Source organism: Lonchura striata, chromosome 9 (assembly GCF_050655825.1).
Source record: "Lonchura striata isolate lonStrDom1 chromosome 9, ASM5065582v1, whole genome shotgun sequence".
Lineage (NCBI taxonomy): Eukaryota > Metazoa > Chordata > Aves > Passeriformes > Estrildidae > Lonchura > Lonchura striata.
Window position 1 is genome coordinate 5,117,452 of NC_140711.1, and position 26,265 is coordinate 5,143,716.

The following is a 26,265-nucleotide window of genomic DNA, read 5'->3' on the forward strand; positions in this document are numbered from 1 at the left end:
CCTCAGCTCTCACCCGGGCAGAGCCGTGCCCGCCCCTCACCCGGGCAGTGCCCTCAGCCCCCAGCCGGGCAGAGCCGTGCCCGCCCCTCACCCGGGCAGTGCCCTCAGCCCCCAGCCGGGCAGAGCCGTGCCCGCCCCTCACCCGGGCAGTGCCCTCAGCCCCCAGCCGGGCAGAGCCGTGCCCGCCCCTCACCCGGGCAGTGCCCTCAGCCCCCAGCCGGGCAGAGCCGTGCCCGCCCCCGCCCAGAGAGCCGCCCGCCTGCCGTGAGGCGGGGCCGCCCTTTCCGCCGTGGCTTTCCGGTGATGGCGGCGGGCGGCAGCGACCCGCGGACGGCGGACGTGGAGGAGGACGCCTCGCAGCTCGTCTTCCCCAAAGGTGCGAGCGGGGCCGGCGAGGAGCGCGGGGTCGGCTGGTCGGAGGCCGGCAATGGCCGCCTGTGAGGGTGCGCGCCTCGCCGAGCGGCTCCGTGGACCGGAGCGCTGCTCAAAGCCCCTCCAGCAGCTACTAAGCCCCCAGTGTTAAAAATCAGGATAACAAATGATTTATATATGTTTAAGGATCTCATGGTTTCTAGGATGTGGCGGTTCTTAGGTGGGCTTCTAGGCGTGTATAGGGTATTTGAAAAATAATTTTTAAAATCCTGCCAGGTTGTAGAGAAAATGTTGGTTTTTGATATAAGGTTTTTCAGTGATGTTTGTTGACACAGGAGTTCTTCCCTGTGAGGGAGGTGAGGCCCTGGCACAGGGTGCCCAGAGAAGCTGTGGCTGCCCGATTCCTGGAAATGTCCCAGGCCAGGCTGGACAGGGCTTGGAGCAGCCTGGGACAGTGGAAGATGTCCCTGCTCAGGGCAAGGGTGGAACTGTATGGGCTTTTTATGGTGCCTTCCAACATAAGATGTTCTGGAAATCTGTGAATACAAAATTAGCTGCAGTTAGGAAACCAGCTGTCCAGACCCAGAGTGTATTTTTTTTTTTCCAGAAAATTAATGCAGTATAATATCTAGAAGTGTATTTACACCTCAGAGCCACCCTGAAAAAAAAGGAGGGGGGGGCGGGGGAGGGGGGGATGGACACTGTGCTGCATTGCTGCATTGTTGAGTTATGAACAATAGGGAAGTTCTGAAAGAATATTTTTTCAGGTTTTTTAAATGCTAAAATCTCATGTTTAGCCCAAGCTGATTTACTGCTCAATTCAAAATAAAAGTTGCCAGCCCCTTTCTAGCAGTCCCTGTATCTGCTTGTATAAAACAGTGCTGCTGGGCACTCGGGGATGCAGCCTCTGACCTTTTTGCTTCAAACAGCTCACACTGTGATGTTGAAAGATATTCTTGTTAATGGAATCCATATAGTGGTTATGGTGATGATGAATGAATTCAAAGATGGCTAAAGGAAGGGAGAGAATTTTTAACACTGGTTAATTTTTTTTTTTCTGATAATAAAGTTTCAGTAGGTCAATTAACTTGTCAAGTAAATGAAACCCTCTTAAAAACATCCAGCACCATTCATATTTAATTCAAGAACTCAGAGACTTCTGAAGACTGTGGCATCACTTCTGAATTTTGTGGAATTTTAGAGCTCTAAATACTTTTTTCTGTATCAAGTCATACATTACTTCTGCCAAAATTGAGTGAAGAAAACATACTGCACAAATATGAAAAAAATCTGAATGTTAGGGCTGCAAGTGTAAAACATGTGGTCAAAAAGACAAACACCTTGGACTGTCACTTGAAGTGTAATTTTTATCAGCATTTTCAGTATGAAATGCTGCCCAGTGAAAGAGCTCACACAAGTCCATGAAAGACATTTTCACTTCTTTATTACCCAGATCTAAATTACACACCAAACTTGTGCAATTCCCCTATTTAAACACATCCCCCTTTTTTCCATGCTGTCATTCCCTCATCTGTGCTGCAGAATTTGAAACTGCGGAAACTCTGCTGAACTCCGAGGTGCACATGCTGCTCGAGCACCGCAAGCAGCAGAACGAGAGCGCGGAGGATGAGCAGGAGCTGTCAGAAGTCTTCATGAAAACCTTGAACTACACAGCGCGCTTCAGCCGCTTCAAAAACCGCGAAACCATCGCCAGCGTGCGCAGGTGAGCGGGAAAGTCGGGGTGGAACAAACACCGTGTCGGAAAATTGGATCTCTCATGCTGGTCCTGCTTTACAAAAGTACATCTTAGTGGTGTTGGTGATTTGTTCTTTAATTCTGAGTCTTTTGGCTTCCTAATGAGGCAAGAAGTTCTTGATGGAAGGTTATGCTTTGTCCAGGTCAAGCCTTCTGGACTGCTTTGTTTTCAGTATTTCACTGACAGCTGATTGCATTAAATTGGGAGGATTTTCTAGACTTTGCAGAATAATTCAGGGGAAGTGGAGTTAGCAGATAGGATTTTGTTTTTTACTCTATGCATTTATTTAATGAGTCTTTTTTCTTTAAAAAAAATTACTTCAGTGCCAAAACCAGTGTGCAAAAAGATAAGCATTTGTCTCGGTTTAAGCCCTTTTATGTTTCTGTCTTGTGATTCCATCAAATTGTTGTCTTTCCTTACAGCTTACTGCTGCAGAAGAAGCTCCATAAGTTTGAACTGGCATGTTTGGCTAACTTGTGTCCTGAGACAGCTGAGGAAGCAAAAGCTCTGATTCCTAGGTAAGCACCTATATATTGTACAAAGGCTGCTGTATCCTTCCCTGTGATCTAAAGCCAGCCATGCCCTGGTATCCTCTCTTCAATCCAGCTGCCTTGCTGGAAAAACATTTGGTCTTAGTCTTTCTTCCCCTACCCACTGATCTGACAGCAACACACTTTGTACATGTCCCTAATGCACTTCTGAGAGCTTTTACTGGATCAAGTGCAAACCTCTTAAATCGGGGTTCTTAGCTGGCTGTGTTTGTGTTCCTTGGAGTGTTTTCTATTGGAGCAGAGGAACTGTTTTGTGGATAATGTTGGGGGAGCAGCAACCAATCAAGACATCTTCATGTCTTGTTTGGTTACCTCATGGCCTGAGATAGAGGAGGGAATGAAACATTCATCTGAATTACAGTTTCTTCCTTATTCGTCATTATATAAAAGGGAAGGCTTTGGGATGACCTAACTGTGGGCTCCCAGTACCTGGAAAGAGACTTTTTACGAGAGTAGTGACAGGACGAGGGAATGGCCTCAGCTGAGGGTAAATTTAGATTAGATACTGGGGAGAAATTCATCCCTGTGAGGGTGGTGAGGCCCTGGCACAGGGTGCCCAGAGAAGCTGTGGCTGCCCCATCCCTGGAAGTGTCCAAAGCCAGGCTGGATGTGGCTCTGAACAACTTGGTCTAGTGCAATGTGTCCCTCCCTATCCATGGCAGGGGGTTGGAATGAGTTCATCTTCAACATCCCTTCCAACCCAAACCATTCCATGATTTTATGTTAGGATTTCATAGCAAGAATGGACTGGCTTATGAGCATGCAGCTACATGGACTTCATTTAGAGTTCTGCTTACACCTGCCTTGCCTTTTTTGAAAACAAGTTGTGAAATTTCTGGGAAGAAGGAGTTTTGTCATGTAAAGAGGAAGCAGTGCATAGGGATTAGAGCACTCTTTGTAAAGTGATGTCAAAGGTGGTTCCTAGTGGTCACAGGTAGGTGACACAGTGTGTTGAGACTGACAGGAGAGAGTTATGACTGAAATAAATCAAGGGAGAGAGATGATTTCTGAAACCTTTAATGTCTCTTTATTGCTCTTACCTTGCAGCCTGGAGGGCCGGTTTGAAGATGAAGAATTACAACAGATTCTTGACGACATTCAGACTAAACGCAGCTTCCAGTATTAAGGTTAACCCTCAGCCCCTTTATCTGAACAGAAAAACCTGAAGAGCTGGGCTGTTTCTCAGCCCTCTGGATCAGTCCAGCTCCCAGCTGAGTGAGAGCAGTTGTGGATGCAGGGTGCTCCAGTGCTGTGTTGCCACAGGTGCATTCAGACTGGAGATCAGCATTGTCCTTTTGGTTTGTTCCATGTGTATGTTGACAAGGACCCCCTGTATTGTGAGAGCAAAGAACCTGAAAGGCCTTTTCCCAGTGGCTCAAGTATTTATGTTTCTTCCCTAATCCCTCTCCCCAGGTTGTACATTTTCAACACTTTTGGTTTTTACCAGAAATGTAGATGTGATTTTGTGTTTTTTAGGAGCTTCTAAAGGATGCAGAATCTTGTTCTTGGTTCTCAGAAGGTTCAGTGATGAGCAGCATCAGTATCTGTGGCGTTTTTTGTTTGTTTTATTGTTTGATTGGGACAGTGCATTTTTCCAGCTTCATATTTTTCTATTATTGTTTAGTCTAAATTAAAAGATATTTTTAAACTAAAGTTGTGTGTTTTATAAATATTAGGTACATATTATGATTTTGTTAATGAGGACCTTTTTAATGAATAGATCCTGGAGATCTGGGGACTCCAAGAGTTTAATAACCCCAGTGCAGTTTAGGACAGATCAGAGGTGTTCCTACGATCACAGTGGGAAAGCATTGGGGCAGCATCTGCTTCTCTGCTCCCCTGTTCTGTGCCAAGTGATTGCAGACACCCAATCTGTATCCTGCTACAGAAAGAAAAAGGTGAAGAAACCAAATAATTTTAATGTTAACAGAGCCAGGCATCCACCCCTGGGGGGATGGACTCCTTAACTAAGTTGCTAACTGCCCTAATACTGAGATGAAACCAAACCATAAATAACGTGACACCGTGGAGGGCTGGCTCCTGATGCAGCCTGTGGGGATCACACACCCAGTGCTATCAGAGCTGAGCTGCTGGGAGATTCACAGATTGTTAGCTTTTATTTGAAAGGAATGTTCTTTTGTGTAGGATAAACTTCTTAAACAAGCCCTTTCAAGTCTTGCGATTTTACGACCCCACCTGAAAGAAGAAAAATTTTGCAGGAAAGTTGGGAGAGAGTGACAGACAGATCTTTTAAGATAATTTGTGTATTTGTGATCAATAATCTCACTGATCTTACAAAAGGAAGGGAAATAAAATATTACTAGAAATGTAACGTTGCTGCTGTGCTGAGAGGCTGAGAATGTGACAACTGTTGGGCTCATCTCACCTGGAACACATTACCTCAGACATTTGTGTGTGAGCTGGGCTGGCAGTGGCTTCTGCAGGCCTATAAACCACACATGCATCTGTAACCAACCACAGGAATTTTACCAGGGTCAGAATAATTCTAACTGAAGAGGAAAAACCAAGGTGGCAAACCTTTATTTTATAAAGCTTAGCATCCCCTTTGGATACAGCATATGCTTCCTAGAAGCTGCTCCTGCTGAACAGGGTTTGCTCTGTAAAATGTTACTGTTTAAGCAGCTTTAAGACATTTTCATCTAAACACAGACTCTTAGGTCTTAATCACAACTAATTCAGGGAAAAAAGCCATTCTGCACCTCTGTCTACACTCCCTTGCTACTTGATGCCTTTGTGAGCACCCTGAGTGTAACAGACCTAGTGATCTGTAAATGATCTCAGGAGTTTGCACTATCCTACACAAATAGATTATTATGAGTTTTGAGATTAGTAGGTTTTGCTTGTGCTCTGAAGCCCGGTACTGGGGACAGAGGAGAATGGAATCACACAATCGATTAGCTTTGGAAAGACCTCTGAGATCGAGTCCAGCCTCTGAGCGACACCACCATGTCAACTATAGCACGGCACTGAGTGCCACCTCCAACCTTGCCTCAAACACCTCCAGAGACGGTGACTCCACCACCTCCCAGGGCAGCCCATTCCAAAGATATTTCTGGGAGCCTCACCAAGCGGAGTGTCTTGTAGCGCTTGGACGTTTGTTGAGCGTGAGAACTATCACGGAGCAGCGCACAACACGGCTGTGCCCGGAAGCAACTATCGCTCTGGCCGCCGGCAGTGCCTCTTTGGCAATGTTATGTGTAATAAACAGCACGCTGGAGCCGCTGGCCCGGCGGTCCCGGGAGTGTCCGGAGCAGGTCCCGGCCCGGCGGCTCTGAGGGACCCTGGGCGCTCCCTCAGGCCCCACCACAGGCGGGCCGGCCCCGCCGGGCCCTCCGCGCATGCGCGCAGCTCTGCACACTCTCGCCCTGTGATTGGTGCGCCGGCCGGGTCGGCTCGCGGAAGCGGCGCGCGCCCCGCCCCAGCTCAAGTGCGCACGCGCGTTTCCGCCCGAGGCCCTTGAGGCGCGGCGCCCCCGCCCGCGCGCCCTGACGTAGTGCGCGTGCGCGCGGGCGTGGGGCGCGTGCGCTGCTGGCGGGGGAGGCGGAGGGAAGATGGCGGGCGGCCGCGGGTCGTGAGGCGGCGGCGGCGGAGTTTGCCGGAGCCAGGAGGACGAGGCGGGCGGCGAGGCGTTGGTGGGCCGCCGAGTCCCGGTACGAGAGGCTGACTGGGCGGTGAGTGCGGCTCAGTGTCGGGTGGGGCGGGGGAGCAGCCAGGGAAGCGCGGCCCCCTCCGCCATCTTTAGGCCGCGGCCCTGGAGCGGCGCGGCCGGGGCAGGGCGGGGGCCGCCGGCGGGAGCAGGGGCTCCCCGCGCCGGGGCGCCCGGGGCGGCGGCGAGAGCTGAGCTAGCGCCCTGTGGTGGGGTGTGCTCGAGGGCCCGGCCTGGGAGCGGACAGCCGGGCCCCTGCTCTCTTTAGTGCACAGGTGTCTGTCGGTGGCTTCGTGCGAGTCTCTCAGTCCTGGCTTTTTCTACTTCTTTCAATGTTATTATTTTTTAGTATTATTTTTTCCTCCGCCTTGGATCCGAGTGGAGATCGGGTTGTGGCTGCTTTGAACATAGGGCTGGGAAGTTCTGGCCATTATAAACCGTGTTAGATACCGCGAATTTTTTACTTATGTGGTTCTTTACATGGGTAATCCTCTGGTTTAAGGAGAGAGAAGAGGCCACAGACATAGAGTACTACGTTAGGTTAAAATTAAGCTTCTCAGATGCCAGTTGAGATAACTACATTTGCCAGTAAAGAACGGTCTTAGTTCTGTAGGACTAAAAAGCTTTGGTAGAAGAATGGGAAAGTATTATTTTCTATTTTCCTACGGATCCCGAGAGGGCTGTTGCTCACGTTGTGTACTGTATAAAGCTGTGGAACACCACTGTTGTTGGAGTATGTTCCCTGCGATGCAATAACGCACAGCCCTGTGCAGCAGACCCTTCTGCTGGCACGGTGGAGGGACTGGTGATCGCGTGGTGTCACATTCCACTGACTGGGACTCATCAGCCTGTGCACGGGAAGCAAACCCAAGGGACGAGTTCAACTTGAAAAAAATAGCTCAGTGATTTTCCCTTGGAGAGAGCTCACTAAACTTCCTGCCTCCTTAGAGGTGTATGTTATTTCTCTCGTGCTGATTGTTATCGTCTTTGTTATGAGTAAATAGTTGTATACTCTCAGATGTAGTGTTTTTTAATATTAGTAGTTGCTTGAACACATCTGTCTGACAAAGTTGTCATAGGTAAGTAGTTCTGTGCTCTACAAGTCTTTGCCTCATTACATCCTTGCTTACAGTTTGTGGGTACTATTTGGGAATCTGTTTTTCTACGTAGGCAGTAATCCCTCTTCCGTCTTGCAGCATATTTTCATTCCTTTTTGCTTAACTCAATGCTCCAACTTTTATGCTTACCTTATGCTCTGTCCTTCCTTTAAGAGAGGCAATACTGTGTGTCAGTTTATAGTGTGCAAAAAGTGTTGTGCCAAAAGACTTCAGGGCTCCCAAGTTCTTTTTCAAGTAAACTGATATTTACTTCTCAGTGATTTGCTGCAATATTCTCCCATCATCTTACTGTAAGAATATATAATTATTAAATGTGTTTAAAAAATCTGATTCTTAACACCTTGTTCAGTTGTGTTGTAATAGTTCTAGTGAGAAGATCTGAAAGTGTAGATACTAAAAATAAAGTGCTGAAAGATTGGAGGGAGAAAAAACCCTTAGAGCTGCAGAGAATGTTAGGTGTGAGTAACTACTCATAGAGCTGCTAAAACATTTTGATTTAAATATCAGTCACTGCAAACAGTGACAGCCATTCCCTGTTGTCTGAAGTGTTGGTCCTCCACTGAACCCTTTAGCAGTAAATATTGGACTGTTGGAATTGAACATGTCTCATCAGTTTTGTCTTTGTGATAGCACAGGAATTAAAAGTCTAATAATCTTAAACTGTGCTTGAGATAGAGATACTAGGAATGCCTCCTTTTGCTGCAGTAGAGAGACCTTGGTCTGAGGAGGGGGTAAGGAGTCTCCTGTTTTGTTCCCATCCCTAGCAGAGGAGTCTTCTGACTCGCCTGAACAAAATAGTCATGGAGAAGGCATTGGGCTGAGTAGACCTATGGAAGGAATACAGTTTAAATCTGTACTGGGATTATTCCATGCAAAGTATTTTATGCATCTGCTAGGCAGGTATCTATGGAATTTCAAGACTTGGTTCAGTAACACTGGAAATGAAAACAATTTTGGCCTTGCTCAGATAGAGGTTATAATTTAGAAAACTACTTGTGAAAACAAGCTGGTAGCTATCTGCAGTGTGTTTGTGAATTTTACAAAATTTGTTCTTTATTTGCCATGTTTACATTCCTGATACTGGGTTGTTATGTTAACAAAAGTAAAAATACAGGTATGCAGGCCTGGTTGGTGGGGTTACTACAGAAACTGAACATTGTTAGAGCATGGTGCTGGGGGAGGAGATGTGCCAAGGGTCTTTCAAAAGATTAAAACTTTAAGATAACTTTGGGTTTTGCTTCTCATAGAAAATATCTGAAGGTAAGAGCAGAAAAGTAGAGTCTTTGGTAGCTAACTGGTTTTGGTTTGTGTTTTGCTAGTAATTTCACTTTACTTTGGAGCATCCATGGTCACCAATTTCCCAGATGGTGCTAAACTTCCCAGCAATCTGTTCTTGCTCACTAGTATTTAAAAAAGTTATTCAGTATTTCATAATGCCACTTCTGGTTCAACCTGCTCTCCACACTCGGGCTGGGTGTCCCAGTCATGCTGTTGTGAAACCTGAATGGGGATTGAAGTGTGTGTTTAGCAGGAAAGCTTCCTCTGTGTGCTCATGGCACTTTTGCTGCCAGTTTGCTGTCGAGGCAGTGAGTTTGCAGTGGTTCCACTCCTGCCTGGGGCTGTGCAGTGATCAGGAGCTCAGTCTGTGTGGGGAGGGATCCTGGAGACCAGGGGACTCACTTAACTGATCCTGCTCTACCTCACACCAAAGCTGGCCTGCTGTTCTGAGCACTTTCACTAATTGGGGCTTATTTCACATTTTCCCTACCAGTACAAGGAGAGGCTCTCTACAGTAGTCAATGTCACTGTCTAACCCTGATAAAGCTTGTGTTGTTCCAAACAATTACATATCAGTGTTCTTACACATATAAATAGAACATAAAAAAAGTATGAGCAATTTTTCACATTCTTTAGGCACAAATTAAAACATTTCTTCCTCTTTGATATTGCACCAAGTGACCCTGATACATTTTTTTTTTCTATCAGTAAAAGAGAACTTTATATTCAACTTCATTTTTCATTTTAATAGGATTTTTTCCCATACACTGTTGTTAAATCTGAGCACTTTAAATTTTCTGTTTACTTTGTTAGTTGATTTAGATGCAAAGAACAATAACATGCCACATGAGCTCTTTGGTGCTATTTAATCAGTCTTCAGTATAATACAGTATATTGGTTCAAAAAAATAAATTTATTAACTTTTGAAGCTTTGAAAATATCAGTGTAGTTATACATTTTATTTAATCTATAATTTTAAATCATCAAAATATTAATATTCTTCTGCCTGTCCAGAAGTTAATGCAGCAGTGCAGGCGGCTGTACAGGGGGACCGTTTCTGTGAGCAGAAATCAGATATTTTGTTTAGTCTGGCTCACATTTCTGTTTTGGCCTGGATGTTAAACACTGGTTCTGGAACCAGTGAGGTGGGAAAGAGGAGGTGATGGCAAATCCCTGTCTCTGCCATAGCTCTGACCTGGCTGCACTGGGTGATGGTGAGCCTGCTGGGAGGCAGTGTGCACTGGTCTGATCCGACAAATCAGCTCAAAATATATCCCTAAAACTATGGTTGTGTCTGCAGTACCAAGTTTGGATCTGAAGTTGTTGGTCACAAAGCTTGGAATTCAGTCACTCACCTGTGACATTACCCAAAAGAGAGTGCCATGAAGTTCAGCAGTCTGGTGGGATAGGCCAAAAGTAGTTTTGCCACTAGAACTATAGATTTGTTGACACTGATCAGTTCTTTATAATAATGTTTTATGTAAATCAGTATGAGCAGAGGGGTACATGAATTAATCCATGTTTCTGCAGCTTAAGCATTTTAGGATTCCTTTAAATGATTATCCCAAATCCAAAAGAAAGATTGTAGAAAATAATATGTTAATTTGTCTTTTGAAAGAGGCCAGAGACTGGATAAGGAGTCTTTAGCAGTTTGTGTTTGGTATAGTTTTGTGTTCATGGTGCAGTTTTGGCAGCACAGTGACTTATGTTTTATTTATTGTGGGCATAGGAGTATTCATCTGCAGTTTTGGGTTTGACAGGAGCTGCACCTGGAGCTGGTTAAGCAGCAGCACAGCTCCAGCTAATGGAAGTGCTGGATTTACAGCCTGAGGGCTGTGGAGCTGTGCAGTAATCTGGGATGGAATTGCTCAGTGGTAATGCCTGCTCGTCCTGCTTCTGATCCTTTGCTCTTCCTCCCGGGTCAGTGGAGTTATTCCCTGGAATTCTCAGTAGTCAGCTGCCTGACAGGCTGCTCTGAGTTTTGTCCAGTGTTAGTGAAAATGGTCTCATAACACTGAGCAGCTTTTTAGGTGCATGGCCAGTGTGGTCATCAGATGTTTATGTTGGCTTGAAGGAGGGGTAATGGAGGGAGCACACACTTGGGCTCAAGCCAGGGCTGCTTTGGTTTTGGCCTCAGCACTTTTAGTTTGGATTTGGGTCAGCTCAGCAATTCGGTGCTGAAGTTCCCTCAGTAGCTATGGCTGCACTTGCCTTGTGTGGTCACAAGCAACCAACCTACTCTTGTCCTCCTTCCCCCATCCCAGTAAAAATCACTGCCTACCTTTGAAAATTTCTTCCTGTTGGGCCATGTTTGTGAGCAAACCATTGCAGAGACTGGGGAAATGTTACGGTTCTACCACAAGAAAAGTTGGGGATTGTGCAGAATTGCAGGGAGGAGGAGTGCAGACTGAATGAGTATGTTTATTCTGCAATGTTTGCACTGTTTCTCAATTACAGAGTTTGAAGCTAAAGTCATGCTAGAATCAGTCATCAAACCATATTTTGCATCTTTTTCTATGGATGGATGCAAATATTTTGGTCTCCTTAGCAAATCTAAGCCTAAATGAAGTAGCTATTTCTAGTAATATCTTTGTAGAATCCTGACTAATATAAGCCACAGCTGCCAAGCTTTCTGTGTAGTAAGATGAAAATACTGACCTAGAACTGGTGATGAAAATGCTGCTTTTGACAGGAAAACTTCCTGATATTCTAAAAGCAGGACATAGGAATTAGGAAAGAAATGCTGAGGGACTTTAGAGAACTTTTGGAGAACTCCACCTTTGGAAACTGAAGCTCTCTGGTGATGTGCTCTTCTACTGAATTGTCATTCTCATGGGGAGATGGATGACTTTTGTGTTTGAGGAGAATCTGACATTGAACCCTTTCTCCTTGGAATGCTTTGTGTGAGCTTGACTTTCCTGAGAAATTTATTGCTGCAGAAGGTGATAATGTGCTTTTATTGAACTCTACTAAACGGTAAAAAGGTTGTTTACTGAAGAATTTAGTAAATGTAAAGAATTTAAAAGTGGTTTTTTTAGCAATTTGTGTATATATATCTATACATATATTTACATAACCATATATAGGCATTTGCTTAGCTCATAATCCACAAGCGAAGATCAGAAAACATATTCCTGGAACAAACTGGCTCTGTGATTCCAGTTAAAAAAAAGTGCATTTTTAATTCATTTTCGGTTGTATGAGATGTCTATACATCACCCATCAGTTTAGAAAGTGTTCTAGTATTGAAAGTTTCTTGTTATAGGAGAAATATCTAGGTTGGTTATGTTTGAAAATAGGACTGCTCAAGTGATATTTATAATTTTTTACACTGGGAGCTTGAAGCTACAATAAACAACAAGGTTTCTTTTTTCCTACTGGAAGTTTGTTCCTCATGGGATTGAAGAGTCTCTAGCCTAACCACCAGCAAACAGGGGTTAATGCATTAATCTTCCACACCATACTGTGGCAAAAGAATAGTTTGTATATATGCTAGACTTTCAAATCTTAACTGAAGCAGATAGTGAGAAGCTACAGTTCTGAAGATCTTCACATGAATAATCTGTAGTCAGAACTTTATTTAATCAAAATAGTTGTCTAAGTGCCATTTTCTTTGATTGTTTTCTTGATGTAGCAGGTGTTTGATCAGATTTGTTGGGGTTTTTTTGTTCATTTTTAAGTCTTTGGTTTCAACAGTAAAACAAAAATGGGGAGCACTGATAATTAGCAGGGTTCATCAGCCTTGTTTAGCAGCATTGTGTGACTGAGTAATGTTTTAATTTTTTGCTGCAATTCTACTACTTTTGCTTAATGGTGTCTCTTAATCAGCTAAGTCTAGGCATAACAACTGTAGGTATTAATTTACATATTTTGCTGTAAATGTAGTTGCTAATTTAGCTACTCTGCTGTTGGGGCAGATAACAAATTTCTGTCTTGGATAAGTATGTGTGCATCTGCTACATCTTTTTATGATAAGAGAATAAAAAATCCCTTAAAAACCTCTTGGATATTGTAATGAGAACATTGTAGGGTAGTATATTGTGTGCCATTTATTCTGCAGTGTGGATGTAGGGTTGATTAGTCTCTTATTTCCTTACCTTGAATACATAAGGTGTGAAAATAACCTTGAGGTGCCCAGAAGATGGGTTGCACAAAGTCTTCATCTCTGGATGCAGTTTAGGGTATGGACACTGGTGATAAATAGATTTTAACATTAAAATATGCAGCAAAATAAAAAGTTCTTTTATCTTGGAGTTTCTACTGAGATATAAAATCTCTTCTGGAGAGAGAAGGAGGAAAAGGATCTTTGAAATACAGTTCATAACTGCTGAAAAACATTGCTTTTAGTTGTTTTTTTTGTTTTTTTTTTTAACCTTCTTACACTTCTCAGCATAAAAAGACACTTTTTCACATGATCACACATGATAGCACTGTCATCTTGCCCCCTGGTACCTCTTCCAGACTTCAATTGTGTAATTATAGAAGATTAAGGCATTATTTTGCCTTTATTTGGCCCAGAAGCTGGCATGGCAAATGACATTGCTTTGTCAGAAGATGGGCCTGAGTAACATTAAAGGGGGGAGAAGGGGGCAGGGAGTGAGCATTCCTGGGGTCATGAAGTAAAGATTTTCTTAATTCTGTCAATGTTAGCAGCTTCTCTTCTGTGTAAAAGCAAATGTTGCAAGAGTTCTGGGTATGTTTGGTAATCACTTAACAGATAAAGGTTGTGAAAAGTAAATCTTTGTAACATGTAACTCTTACTAATTCCCAGATTTTACTATTTTTCCCAGGTACTAAAAAGGCTTAGGTGTCTTTTCAGCATTGAATTTGCAACTCTTTGGGTCTCAGATACTCAGCTGTGTTTATTATATTAAAATGTATGTTTCTGTTGCATAGTGTGACTGAGGAAAAGGAAACTGTTGCTAGGTTATATCAACTTTATTTTTTTAATCATCAGAATTTCAGGATGTTGTTCCTGAAGAAAAGACAATTTGCTGTGTTTCCTATTTCAGTTTTGCCCTACAAACAGCCATAGTCCTTCTAGTCCTTTTCCCTTCCACTGATAATAAAGTCCTCTGAAGAACTTCTTTGGAGAATTTCTTGTCACTCCTTCTCCTCCTCTCGTGTCTGTCCCTGTCCATCCCGTTATGTACCTGCAGTAGTACTTGAGCCAAGAGGGACTTGAGGAATGGCTCCCCATGAGCACCTGGAGATGAGCAGGGAGCCCTGCAGAGCTCTCCGTGGCAGGCAGAGCCCGCTGGCTTGTGGCAGCTGCAGAACGAGTGGCTGCTCACAGAGCAGCCCCGAGAGCTGTCCGTGCCAAGAGAACAGCAAACAGCAACGTTCTCACCAGGAAGGCCAGCTGCATCTTCAGTGAAACTGGGAGGAGCATTCACACAGATTCTGCTGTGGCTTTTGTTCACTGAGTTTTGATATTATAACCAGCTGAAGAGGGTCTTGATATTTAAGATTAGCAAGGATCCTAATCCTTGTTTTCTTCTTTTAAACTGCTTTTCATATATAATTTTTTTTAGTCTCTGTCACGTCACGTTTATGTGTTTTAAACATCATTCCTAAAGTTTTGTTTCTGACAAAGTAGCAGCTCTAAGGTAAGGCAGCATCAGTAATCACTTCAGCATGAAAACCAAGCTGTGAGTCTTCAGTAGGTAAGATGAATTTCTGTTATCACAGGGACTCACAATAAAGGACAGTTTAGGTTATAATGCCCCTCTTGATAAATACTAAGCAGCAGTTGAAATAAAGAGGTATTTAGTAAGTTTAGAGGGAGGAAAAATGCTCTATTAAAAATATATTGTGAATAAACTTTAAGGTAAAACCAAGGTATCCAATTGGTAATGGTAAAATCATGGCAGCAAAGCAAATCCTGTCTATCTTCTAGCTGAGGTGCAAGCTGTGGCTGCTTTCCTGTTTGTTTTGAAGTACAGCTCAAGAAACTTTAGCTCACAGAAGTTGCTTCTGTGAGGTGCAGAAAGGCAGTGATTCCAGGCTGTGGCACTCATGAAAGCAGTTTTCTGTACTATAGCCAGAGAGGTAAAGCAGCAGCTGAGTCCTGTGAAGTATTTTGAGGTTTTTTTTATAATGTATATAAACACATTATCTCCTGTAAATATGTCTGCTCTGAAATGAGTCAAGTGTTCAGCTTGAACATAAAATAATGAAATGTTTGTGATTTGATTATGATGGGGTATTTGTTGGGTACTAGAAATCCAAAATTTGAAGAAAGCATTTAAAGAAGGTGTTAAAATGTCTGTAACTTACATGTACCTAAGCAGGCACAACTGTTGAAGCTTTTCTCTCTGTAACAAAGACCTCCAGACTGGCTGTTTGCAGGTGCTCTCCCTTGGGATTTTAGGTAACTCCATTTGTAAGTTTGCTCTCCTGTTTCAGAAGTTCTTGAACATCGTGTGTTTTTATGTGAAATTTAAAGGTGTAGGCCCTTTTTGTCTATTAAATATCAACACTCCTTTTCCTGCAGGGAATAAATAAACCCTTTAAATCCAAAACTGCATCAACATAATCCCATTTGGCTATGTTGCACGTTCTGTCCTTTTACAGTCTATATAGTGTGTGGATATGTATGTGTTCTGTGGAAAATCCAGAGGTTTGATCTTCGTGGTGAAACTGGGCATTGTGAAAATACAGAACTGAAGTTAAAGGAGAAAAAAGTGCTGCTGCATTTCAGGCTTTTGGTCATGCCAGTGTTGTAGATTTTGGACTGCATAAAGCAGAAAGCTTTGGAGTATTTTGAAATAAGAACAGGTCTGTGAGCCTTTTGGGCAGGGTAGTTTATTGTGAGTTTGACAATTATTAATTGAAGTATATTTCTGCAATTTTAATGAAAAATTAGATTTTTTATTTTATTTTTTTACATTTTCTGTTGGAACACAATGATTTGAATGGGGAAAGCTGCTAAATTCTTTCCCTTGATTTGCATAGTCAGAATTTAAACCTCATTTCTAGGAAAGTTTGCTTCACAAATAGAATACAATAGAGAATGATTGCAGATGTGTGTTGGGAGCAGAGCAGTAGAGGCCAGGGAAAAAGTGCCTGCTGCAGAGAATAGGGGTGTTGCATAATAGCAGTGTTGTATAACACAGGGCAGTATTTTTGCCTTGAGTTTATTGATTTGCTGTATTATGGATCTCCAGCACCTGTAAATAATTAAGGAGTCTCTCAAATTCTAAGAATGGTTTTGGTTTTAAGTTTTAACTTTTTGTGCTCACATCTGTATGCCTTGTAGAAAATCTTTTGAGATATGCATACAAATATGCATGCTGCAGTGCCTTTACATAATTCAAAAGTGCAAATAATATTTTAAAATATTCAGAGGTCAAGAACTGTACACAGCTGTTTTTTTCTACAGTTAGAGGTCTGCTTTTGACTAAAAAGTTGAGCAACTTTGTAGTTCTATTATTGAATCTAGTTTTTGAACTAATTTTATAATCCTGCTTAATACACGAATTCTCTCTCATAATCAGTGGGAAATATACCATTATAGTCTAATGAAACAGCTTAATCTGTCTCAAATCTGTTCTGAAATAAAAATAATACAGCCTACATGTAATAAGAAAAGTACTCAAAATTACTTGAGATTTTTTATTTTATTTTTTTTGTCTCACAAAGATGTAGAATTATCCAGACATTGGGTAATCTGGTTTTGTGAATCTGATTAAGTGTTTTTCCAATGCAGTAGGAAATTGAAACACAAAACAATTTGGGAAATTGGTCAGAATCTGTTTTCAGTTCATCTGTAATTTGGCATAGTGGGGCTTTTTTTCCATGCTTTTGTCAGTGTTTTCTAAGTGGATTTGCCTTATTTGCAGTGAAGGAAATGTAAGATTAATCTTTTCTTTAGAAAAATGGTGGCATCTGAATGGAGTATAAACCACATCTCATCTGCTGTGAGAGATTAATTCATTGACAGACATGGCAATTAGTTTTGGCAGATTTCAAGTGTATCTTCAGGAAAATGTGGTAGTAGCTTGCTGCTGCTAGTGCTGGTTTTACAGTAGCTTTGGTAATGTGATTTTCTGATACTTTTGCAGGTTTTAAGCATACCTGCAGCTCTCTTGTTCCATTCCTATTGGTGGGTGAAGCAAGGGAGATGGAGAGACCCTGACTGAAAACAAACCTTCTGCTCAGGTTAATTTTCTTTTTAAAAGAGAGATGATTTTGGGTCTCTCATTTAGTTTAAAATATTGGACGATAATTTAATGATTTGGAGAAGTGAAGAATCCTTTTTTTTTTTTCTGTGCAAACTGCTGCCTGGAAATTTTATGATTTCAAGAACTTGTCTGCCACTTTTCTCAGTCTTTAACCAGGATGGCAGGCTCTGTTTTTGTGCAATAGAGAAATGTATGTGTGCATGCATGTTTGGGTTTTTTTAAATATATATATATATATATATATATATATATATATATATATATATATATATATATAATTTTTTAAATATATTTTGTTTTCTAAAACATGGTTGCTGAAGATGGGAAAAAATTTAATATTTATGTCTGGAATATGTCTTTCCACTTAATTCTTTTGCACTGGGAAGAGGTAGGATTCCCAGGAAAGGAAAGAGGCGGATGAAGAGACCAAGAAAGTGCTTTCCTTAGGAAGGGGAAGCCATGGAAGGATCCACTGCTGGTGTCCAGAGCAGGAATGCACAATGTCCCAAAGGAGAAAAGACAGGCAACTCTTTTGGAATGTGGATATTAAGAGTTGAAACTTTGTAAAAGAGGGAAAGGAATAACATTAAATTGTATTTGATATTACTGTTTTTCTGAACAGGTGTGCTTATTCAGATGCACTTACAGATTTCTTAATACACAAATATAAAAATGCAGAGAGATGTTTCCTCAGAGATGACTACTGACAGTGGAACATCTTAATTTTTAAAAGTAATATAGTTGTCTATACATTGTAGATATAAAAGTGCTTTGCTAATCAAAGATGTATTGAACAGTAGACTTGGCAAGGTGCCTTTGCACTGTGTTGTTCCTACCTTATTCTTAGGCTCAGGAAGCTGAGGTAGCTTTTCTCCACTCCTGTGTTTTTCACCGAGTGTCCCAAACCATGTGTTTTGAACTCCTGTGAGCTGTTGCAGTGCAAATAACTCCTGTCAACTCTCGCTGTTTGTGTTACACTGGAAAAGGGCTGGCTTTAGAGCCTGTGTGTGCTTTATAAAGTAGGGTTCTACAGATACACTGTATGTGTAGGAAATGTGTAGCACTCCTTTTCCTTGGCTGCTGTAGCCATTTCAGGCAATGTCTGCTAAGCTTTGGGGTGTTGTGTTTAGTGAGCAGTGTGGGGTTTGCAAAGTGACTGCTGCCTGCACTCTGCACCAGAATCTTCTTTGCTCCCATTTGGAAACATACTTTTCTTATGACATATTCAGTTTATAACACTGTATTCCACCCAAGTTTCTTCACCTTCAATTAAAAATACCTCTTAAATATGCAGGGATGTTTTAGGTACAGTTAACTATTTCATTAATGATGAGCTTTATTATTTGCATAAACTGTATGAAATAGGTCAAGATTATACATAACTCAGGTTTTTTTTTCTTGTACTATTGAGCTACCTATAAGTAGTGATGTATTTAATATAAGCCATGACTCTCTTTCTCCAAGCTTTACTAGTTTGGTGGTTTTAGTTTGGTTTGAGTACCCTAATTTGTTTTGTTTTGATTTAGTGAAATTATGTGTGAAATGCTTTGGTTGCATGATTGAAGTTGCAATCTGTCAATTTTGAAGACTTAATGCAAACCATATCCAAATAAGATAGTAAAGTAACTATGTTACTGTGTTAAATGCCAGTATTACCTTTTTAGCCTTATTTGGGTACATTAATTAGCGGTAACCATTTTCTGTAATTGACTAATACTGTATACGCCTTTTTGCTCATTTTAAAAAGCAAATAAACTGTCCAAATCCATCTGCCTTTACTCCATGCTGCTCTGGGTGTGAGATTTTTGGGACTTTTTTCACTTTTAATTCTGTTCTCCAGTAACATCCCTCTGATTGCTTGATGGCATTAATAGACCTGTCATCCTTTATGGCACTACTAGGGAGGAATGAAGGCCTTGCTCTGTAGGCTCTATATCACAAATTCATTTATTTCTCAAAATGTGCCAGGCTTTGAATGGGGTCTTCATGGGGACAGGGAGTGAAAAACTAATAAGGCTGCATGGAAAAATGGAATAGTTCACATTATGATAAGGGTATAATGAATTAGAAGAAAAAGCAATTGGTTGTTAACATTACTGTCCAGAAACAATAAAAGGAGAAGTGACTTATGCCAGATGTTGGAAACAAATCTTGTTGTTGCTTCTAATTGTGTGAATTAAGGAAAATGTGGTTTCTTCCATTTAAACTCCTGTTGATGGACTCTAAAATAAAGAAAAAGGTTGGTACTTTGCTTAAACTAGGAAATCAGATGTTACTACACTGTATTGTGCCATGTCCTCTAATATTTCTTTGCATGTTTCTGCTCACACTGCCAATACAAAAGGAGCTTTAGCTAATAGACATGCTGAATTCTGACATTGTAGTTAATAAAAAAGATTTTAAGGAGAGCCTGCTGAGCGTTTGGTTTGTTCCAACAGTAGACCAAGTAGGATACTGATAACCATTAAATGGGTATATTTTTCTGACTTGAATAGAGGTCTTTGAGAAAAAATGCTCTGGTTTCATGTGAGAAGTATGAGCCAAAACCATTTATTTCTAAAGCTGCTTTGTTTGGAAGCTTCACTTGGTGTGTATATGCCCTAATATATGTGTATGTGCACACATTTTTTACATATCCATAGATTATATACTGGTCATATGCACACATGATGTGATGAGGGTATTATGTGGATAAAACAATGTTTGAAGCAATTATTAGAAGAAAATGGTCCTAAGCAACTGGATAAACAATACTTTTCTCAGAGCTGGTAATGCAGATAGAGGTCTTTTCATGCTAAGAGGCATGAAAAGATCTCAGAAGTTGAAGAAACAGAATATAAATTCCTCATTTATCTGTCATGTTGTTGTAGTTGTGGTATCACTTATTGTCTTGTCAGAATCCTGAGTGTGGAAGGATCTGTAGGCATGAAGAGGTGTCCTTAACCCGTTTATGGCTTTGGTCCTACTTTTTACTGACACGGATTGCACCTTAAGGGAAGGTTGTTTATGCTGATTTAAGCTAGACACTGGCTGGACTCACCTGAAACTATTGCAGTCCAAACTGACCCATATCACACCTAGTGCTGTATTTACCAACGATAGTAATGCAGAAAATTTCTTTGGCAGATTTTTTTCTTCCCCTGGAACATGAAAATAAAGTCTTAACTTGCTACTTTGCAGTGTTTTCCTAAAAGGGATTTTTGGGATGTTTTCTTGGTTGTTGCAATTTTTTTCTTGAAAGTCAGAAATTTTTTTGGAAGCTCCAGTATAGATCTTTGTCCACATTCTTGGTTTCAGTTTTTGATGTTTGTTTTTGCATTGCCTATTAGCAAGTATAGATGTATGGTTTTGAAAAAAATACTTTTTTCTCTCTGGTTTAGGGCACTCAATTGTATAAGGGAGTGTCAAACTTGATACTTGAGATAGAGTAATACTGGAAATTTCGTCTGGGTTTCTGGGGCTTCTTGTGGTGTGCTGTTGCTTTTTGTGGGTTTTTTTTTCCTCTGACTATCAAATAACTACCATTTAGGAGACTTAATGGACTTGTATGTTTAATGCCAGCTTGTTCTGCTCATTTGAAAAAGCCACTTTCTCTTTTTTGATATAAACCCCCAGCAATAAAATTTTACCTTTGATATTTAACACTTGAAACCTTCTTTGCAACAGTTTGGTATCTCCTGCCAAGTTTTAAGAGAATTTGACATGGTGTTAGGGGGTCTTGAAGTAATTCCTGTGTGTGGAAGTTTGGATACCTTCTTTCAAGCAACCTGGATGTTCTAGCTGTGTGTTCCAGTGGTGCTTTGGAGCAAGCAGACACATGGTGGGGTCTGGTTAGACCACCTGGATGCCTGGAGTGGGGCAACTTCCAGGCATATGAGCTTTCAGATGAAGATTTGGGTTTTACAAGGTGTTGTCTGTCTTCCCCCCTTCATTCCAGTTACCAAGTTGATCTAATAAGATGCTACACCTGCCAGAGGTGTTAAATTTCCTTACCCCACTCATGGAGATGTGCTGGTTTAGTTTGAACTTGTTTGTCTTGAGTGGAGAATAGTTGTGATGGCTTTGGTGTGGGAGTTGTTTGTGTAGAGGAGCTGGGTGCTGGAGGTAGCTTGTTCCATAGCTGTCACACTTTTAGCATGAAAAGGAGAGTGTAAGCCCTGAGTTTGCAGAGCTGTTCCCTGCTCTGTGCCAACAAACGCCTGATACTTTAAGGACAGCCTGCTCCTAGTGGTTAGAAAGAGCCTCTTAAAAAGAATCAAACTCTGCTGCTTTTAAGCAGTCTCTTCTATCCAGCATTTCTATCTTAGCTTTATTTTACTACTTAAAAAGGGAAATATTTTTTAACTACTGGGATCAAAAATAGCAAGATAAAATTGTAAAATTGGCAGTGAAACAACTTTTCAGCTCTTTCAAATTGAGGATACAAGTATTTTGACTATATAGGAAAGCACATTAATCAATTTACAAGCAGATGATGTAGTCTTTAAAAAAGGAATCTGCTATTTCCTTTTTTTTTATTACATGTACTTTGCTTTTGTGTAAACACTTAACCCTTTGTGCAAAAGAGTTTCTAGGTGTTTTTGGATTCTCTTGATAACAATGCTAGTTTCATTTGGTTAAAATCTTTTACAAAGTGAGTTTAGAATATGGAGGAGAACATGTTCAAATTGTACTTTGAGCTTTTGTTGGTTCAGCATGTGTGTCAGTGCTTAGTCTGAAGTTAGTATACACTTTAAAGACTGCATATAGTGTAGTTTCAGCTCTGAAGAAGTTGCTGTAATCTCACCACTTAAGGACTTCTTAGACTGAAAAATGATATATTACACTCATTTCCTTCTGTCAGAAAAATTCTGAATATTGGTATTTTCTCCCTGTCCCCCACATTTTCTTAACATTCTCAGTGAGTCTTAGGTGTATTTCCTTGTTAAATGTGTAATTCATTTATTTTGCAGTCATGGAATTGGAAATACATGTACAGGTAGAATGTGATCTGTGGTCCATTTACAAGAAGCTGTGTGAAAGAAGTGCAATTTTATTTTTAGGTCATAGAATAAGATGCTGAGTTAACATTTGAAAACTTTTTCTCTTTTAATAGCTAAATTAAATTATTATTAATGTGGTGTTTACTGTTTTTTATACTGAATCTGAAATATCCTCTGTTGAAGGTTCTTGCCATTTCTTGCATTTATTTATGCTGTTTTACTTAGGACATTATTTTCCTGCACAGTTTTAGTTTAGGCGTAATAACGCAAACCTAACAGTGATGTATTTCAATACGGAATTCAAAATTATTTACCTGCTTTGATGTTGGTGTTATGTGGCACGGAGGAAAACCAATAATTATTCAGAGGAATCTGCACTTTTTTTTTTTTAACAGAAACAGTAATTTCCTTAGCTGTTACTCCAAATGAGGGGAGATGCTGAAGTGGGACTTTTGGCATGCTGAAGTGGGACTTTTGGCATGCTGAAGTGGGATTTTCTCATGCTTTGCGGGCAATGAATTTGTAGAGAAGTCTTGCTTGCAGCAGTGCCTGTGTGCTGAGCTGTGCTGTACCTCTGCAGCCTCGGGGCAGGACGCAGCCATGGCCACGGAGATCGGCTCCCCGCCCCGCTTCTTCCACATGCCGCGCTTCCAGCACCAGGCGCCGCGGCAGCTCTTCTACAAGCGGCCCGACTTCGCCCAGCAGCAGGCCATGCAGCAGCTCACCTTCGACGGCAAGCGCATGAGGAAAGCTGTCAACAGGAAGACCATAGACTACAACCCTTCTGTCATCAAATATTTGGAGGTCAGTAAAGGGAGTTTTTGATTTTTGTTTAGAAATCTTCTTCCTGTTTCGGTTTCCGCAGAGGAATACGGAATACTGGGAGATGTAATGCTGTGTTGTAAATGCAGGTGAACCTAATGGGAAGAAATGACGATGTCTGACTCAATTCAGAAGGCTGAATTGTCACCCTGATTCTTAAGACTTCCTAAAGCCTTCTGAGTTTACATTCCTTTGGAGAACTTTCCCACACAATTTCTGTAAACAACGTATTGTTTACATTCTTTTATGGGAGTGGAGAACACTTAATGTACTAGTGGTTTGTCCAATGTCTTTGGAGAGGTGGCCCCTTCACTCTCCAATCTAATGTCACCTTTGGGAAGGTATAAAAGACAGAGTCAGATAATAAACGTCCCTTTTTTACCTTGCAAGCAGCAGGTAGTCTGTGTTGTGCTTTCACGTGTCCCACAGCGACACTGAATGATTTCTTTTTCATAACTATGTTAAAATACATTTATATGCTACATAAAAGGAGGATGCTAAAACTACATACTACTTTCTCTGACTCTAACTCAACTCGTGACCCTCTCTCTCGAGTCCAGCCCCAGGTGGGCTGGATTGGCCATCAGGCTCAAACAATCCTCACCAGAATCCAATCAAGCATTCACTCCAGGTAAACAATTCTCCAGACACATTCCACATAGGAAAACAAGGAGCAGAAATAGAAATTGTTTTCTCTTTCATTTCTCTCTATGCACCTCTACGAAAAATCCTGAGAGGGAGAGAAATGAGCTTGCCACAGTGCTGCATTTTCAATAAAAATTACAAATGCTTGTAAATTTGTTATATTGTTTATAAAAAGAGGAGGTTGAGCATTGGTAATAAAACTGCAAGTGTTGTGTATCTGAAGATAAAATGCAACTTTTAAATATCTTATGTAATGTTCTGACTTTTCATAAACTGATTATAAATAATGTAGTCGTTCTTATTTTTGTTTTGAAACAGAAATTTCCCAAAATGGAAGATGAACCATTGCCCCTTTCCCTCCAAAAATAAGGATACTAGAAATGTTTTCTCATCACTTTAGTAAATAACGCTTCAGCTTGCAGTGTGGCCTCTGAAAGTAATTTCTATACAATTAAGAAATAGAGAAAAACTTAAACATTAGGTTTTATTGAATAAATGTTTCTGTAAAAATGCTTATTTGGCTCACCTGATGGGATGGCATTATTTAAGAAATATATTTTTCTCATCCAAGATTTACTCTATGAGTAGTGGATGTTACCCTGGTAGAAATAGAATGAAATCTAAATAGTGGCATTGTTGGAGCTGCAAGAGCAACATTGCAAAAATGTGATGAATTTAATTCCATCTGCTCTGGCCAGTGCATGGTTACAACTTGTAGGTGTTAACAGAAGGTTTTCATAATAACTAATCCGTTATCTTCTAAGATCTGTTTGAACATCAAACATTTTTAACACATTCTTATGTTTTAGGAATGCCCAATAAGGCATTCTATAAGTAGTGGACTATTCTAAAAAAAACAATTTTGAAGTCCAGGACCCTTTTTACTGTGGCTGAAATAAGTATCTCAAAACTGTGTTTATTAACACAGTTACAACATACAAAAAAACCCAATCTGATCTCTGTCTGCTGGCTTCAGTACTGCTGATTTAATTTAATGTGGTTCTAGAAAAAAAATAACCAACCAAGAAAATGTGTAATTTGCTCTTGGCTTGAGAAGTTGTAGCAAACTTGAGTGGTGCACGCTGGGAACGTTTTACCTAGATTGTATGTGCAGAGATCCAAATTGGTAGGGTCTGTGGCACAAAGCCAAAATAAATAATCCTAAATTCATAAGAAGTGTTTTTGAGGTTTTGTTTGACAACTCACATAATTTAACAACTGAAGGCATTGTTATCCCTTGGTCTTCTAAGTTTTGGCCTTTTGAAAGCGTTGCCTTTATGCTGGCACTGCAAAAAGTCCCTTTGTAGCTTGTGCTGCTGTGTGGATTTCATGGGGAGTTCATCGGCACAGCCCTCATGGTGTAAATTCTTGTCCTGAATATAAACCTTTGACACTGGGCAGCAGAGTACCACAATAAAGTTCCTTGTTACATAGGACTGCTGCTTTCCTGGAGTTACTTCAATCTGATGAAATTAACACTTCAAACATTCCTGATTCCTTTTATTACAGAGCATAAATTCCACATGTTCTTTTTCCTGAGTCCAAACTCTCAACGCAGTTCATTCTCAAATCCTTGGAGCACTTTAGAATTTCACAAACAGGATCTCCATGTGTTTATTATTTTCTGTTATTTAACAAGAAAGTGCACTTTATGAACTAGGAGTTGTTTTCTTCTTTCCAGAATAGAGTGTGGCAGAGAGACCAACGAGACATGCGAGCGATCCAGCCCGATGCAGGATATTACAATGATGTAAGTAAAATTCTCCTATTCCCTGATAAAGTTGTGCAAGTAAAATTTGTCCAGAAGATAGGAAGGATTCTACATGCCAGCTGAAGTTATTTTTGTATCTGCAAAAAGCCTTTAAGCTGTGAAGGGTATTTTCACTCTACATTATTTTGTTCTGTTGGAATCCGTGTCCATGAAGGGATCTTAAGGTTGGACAGGCTTTTAGTTTCTGTGCATAGAACTTTCATCGTGCACTGAGATTGCAACACTGCTCTTGAAGATGCTGTTTCTGGATGTTTGTGTTGTTAAATCATGCAGACTTTGAAACACTTCTACCAACTTACTCCTGCTAATATCCCTGCAAATGATAACCTCGCTTTTCCAAAAATAGGTGTTAAGAATGTGTTCTTTTCTTGAAGGTTCTGATTTCAATGTCATCAGTAAATCTTTTCTTTCTTCTCTTACAGCTGGTCCCTCCTATAGGTATGCTGAACAATCCTATGAATGCTGTGACAACAAAATTTGTTCGGACATCTACTAATAAAGTAAAATGCCCAGTGTTTGTTGTCAGGGTGAGTACAGTGTTGGAATTACTTTGTTGTGTTGTCTTAATTTGAATTAGACTGATTCTGGCAAGATGGCAGTTAAGACAAGACTGACAAGATGGCAGTTAAAGCATCTTTAAATAAAAATAAAGTGTACAGTGTATGGACTGCTTCTGTGTCCAGTCTTTCTGTGGAGAGCTTTAGGAAAATAAATTGTAAAGTCTGAGTAGACAAGAGTTTGGGTTGCAATTCCTACCTTCCTTATTACATTTCGGAGACCTGGCATGTCTTCACTCAAAAGGAAATTTGGTCTCTGTGCTTTTTGAGTCTCATAGCAGCTTTTAATGACTTTTCCATGATGTCACAAGTATTGTTTAGTATGTATATTGTGTGCTAGAAATGCATTGGTGCCAATAAGCTGTTTCTTCTTTACAACTAGAATTTTTCGTTGCTTTTACAGTGGGCTTTGTCCTGTTGTTACAAAAGTCCTTTGGCACAGTTCAGCCTTCTCATATCCTCTAGAAAATCATTTAGTAGCTTCCATTTCCACAGAGTCCCTGAAAAAGCTCATGATTTGTTTGGAGAATTGTGAAGAAATATTTGAATGTTATATTTGC

General features: G+C 40.8%; 2 protein-coding genes across 2 annotated transcripts in view; both read left to right on the plus strand.

The window, feature by feature from the left end:
- Positions 1-289: 289 nt before the first annotated feature.
- Positions 290-4,843, plus strand: POLR2D (RNA polymerase II subunit D). Its single transcript, XM_021538027.4, has 4 exons — positions 290-376; positions 1,915-2,095; positions 2,551-2,646; positions 3,727-4,843. The coding sequence occupies exons 1-4, from the start codon at positions 304-306 to the stop codon at positions 3,803-3,805; spliced, it is 429 nt and encodes a 142-aa protein (XP_021393702.1). The 5' UTR covers positions 290-303; the 3' UTR covers positions 3,806-4,843.
- Positions 4,844-6,233: 1,390 nt separating this feature from the next.
- WDR33 (WD repeat domain 33) overlaps positions 6,234-26,265 on the plus strand; it is a 69,409-nt gene continuing 49,377 nt past the window's right edge. The window contains exons 1-4 of the mRNA XM_085587556.1: positions 6,234-6,371; positions 22,491-22,714; positions 25,059-25,127; positions 25,571-25,675. Of these exons, the coding sequence (XP_085443682.1) occupies positions 22,511-22,714; positions 25,059-25,127; positions 25,571-25,675 (378 nt within the window). The 5' untranslated portion in view covers positions 6,234-6,371; positions 22,491-22,510. The remainder of the gene's footprint in view (positions 6,372-22,490; positions 22,715-25,058; positions 25,128-25,570; positions 25,676-26,265) is intronic.

Bases quoted from the DNA above. Each gene is read 5' to 3' on its own strand.
- POLR2D (XM_021538027.4), top strand. From the start codon at position 304: ATGGCGGCGGGCGGCAGCGACCCGCGGACGGCGGACGTGGAGGAGGAC. The intron at 2,096-2,550 runs GTGAGCGGGAAA...CTTTCCTTACAG, and splicing joins ACCATCGCCAGCGTGCGCAG to CTTACTGCTGCAGAAGAAGC. The intron at 2,647-3,726 runs GTAAGCACCTAT...CTTACCTTGCAG, and splicing joins GCAAAAGCTCTGATTCCTAG to CCTGGAGGGCCGGTTTGAAG.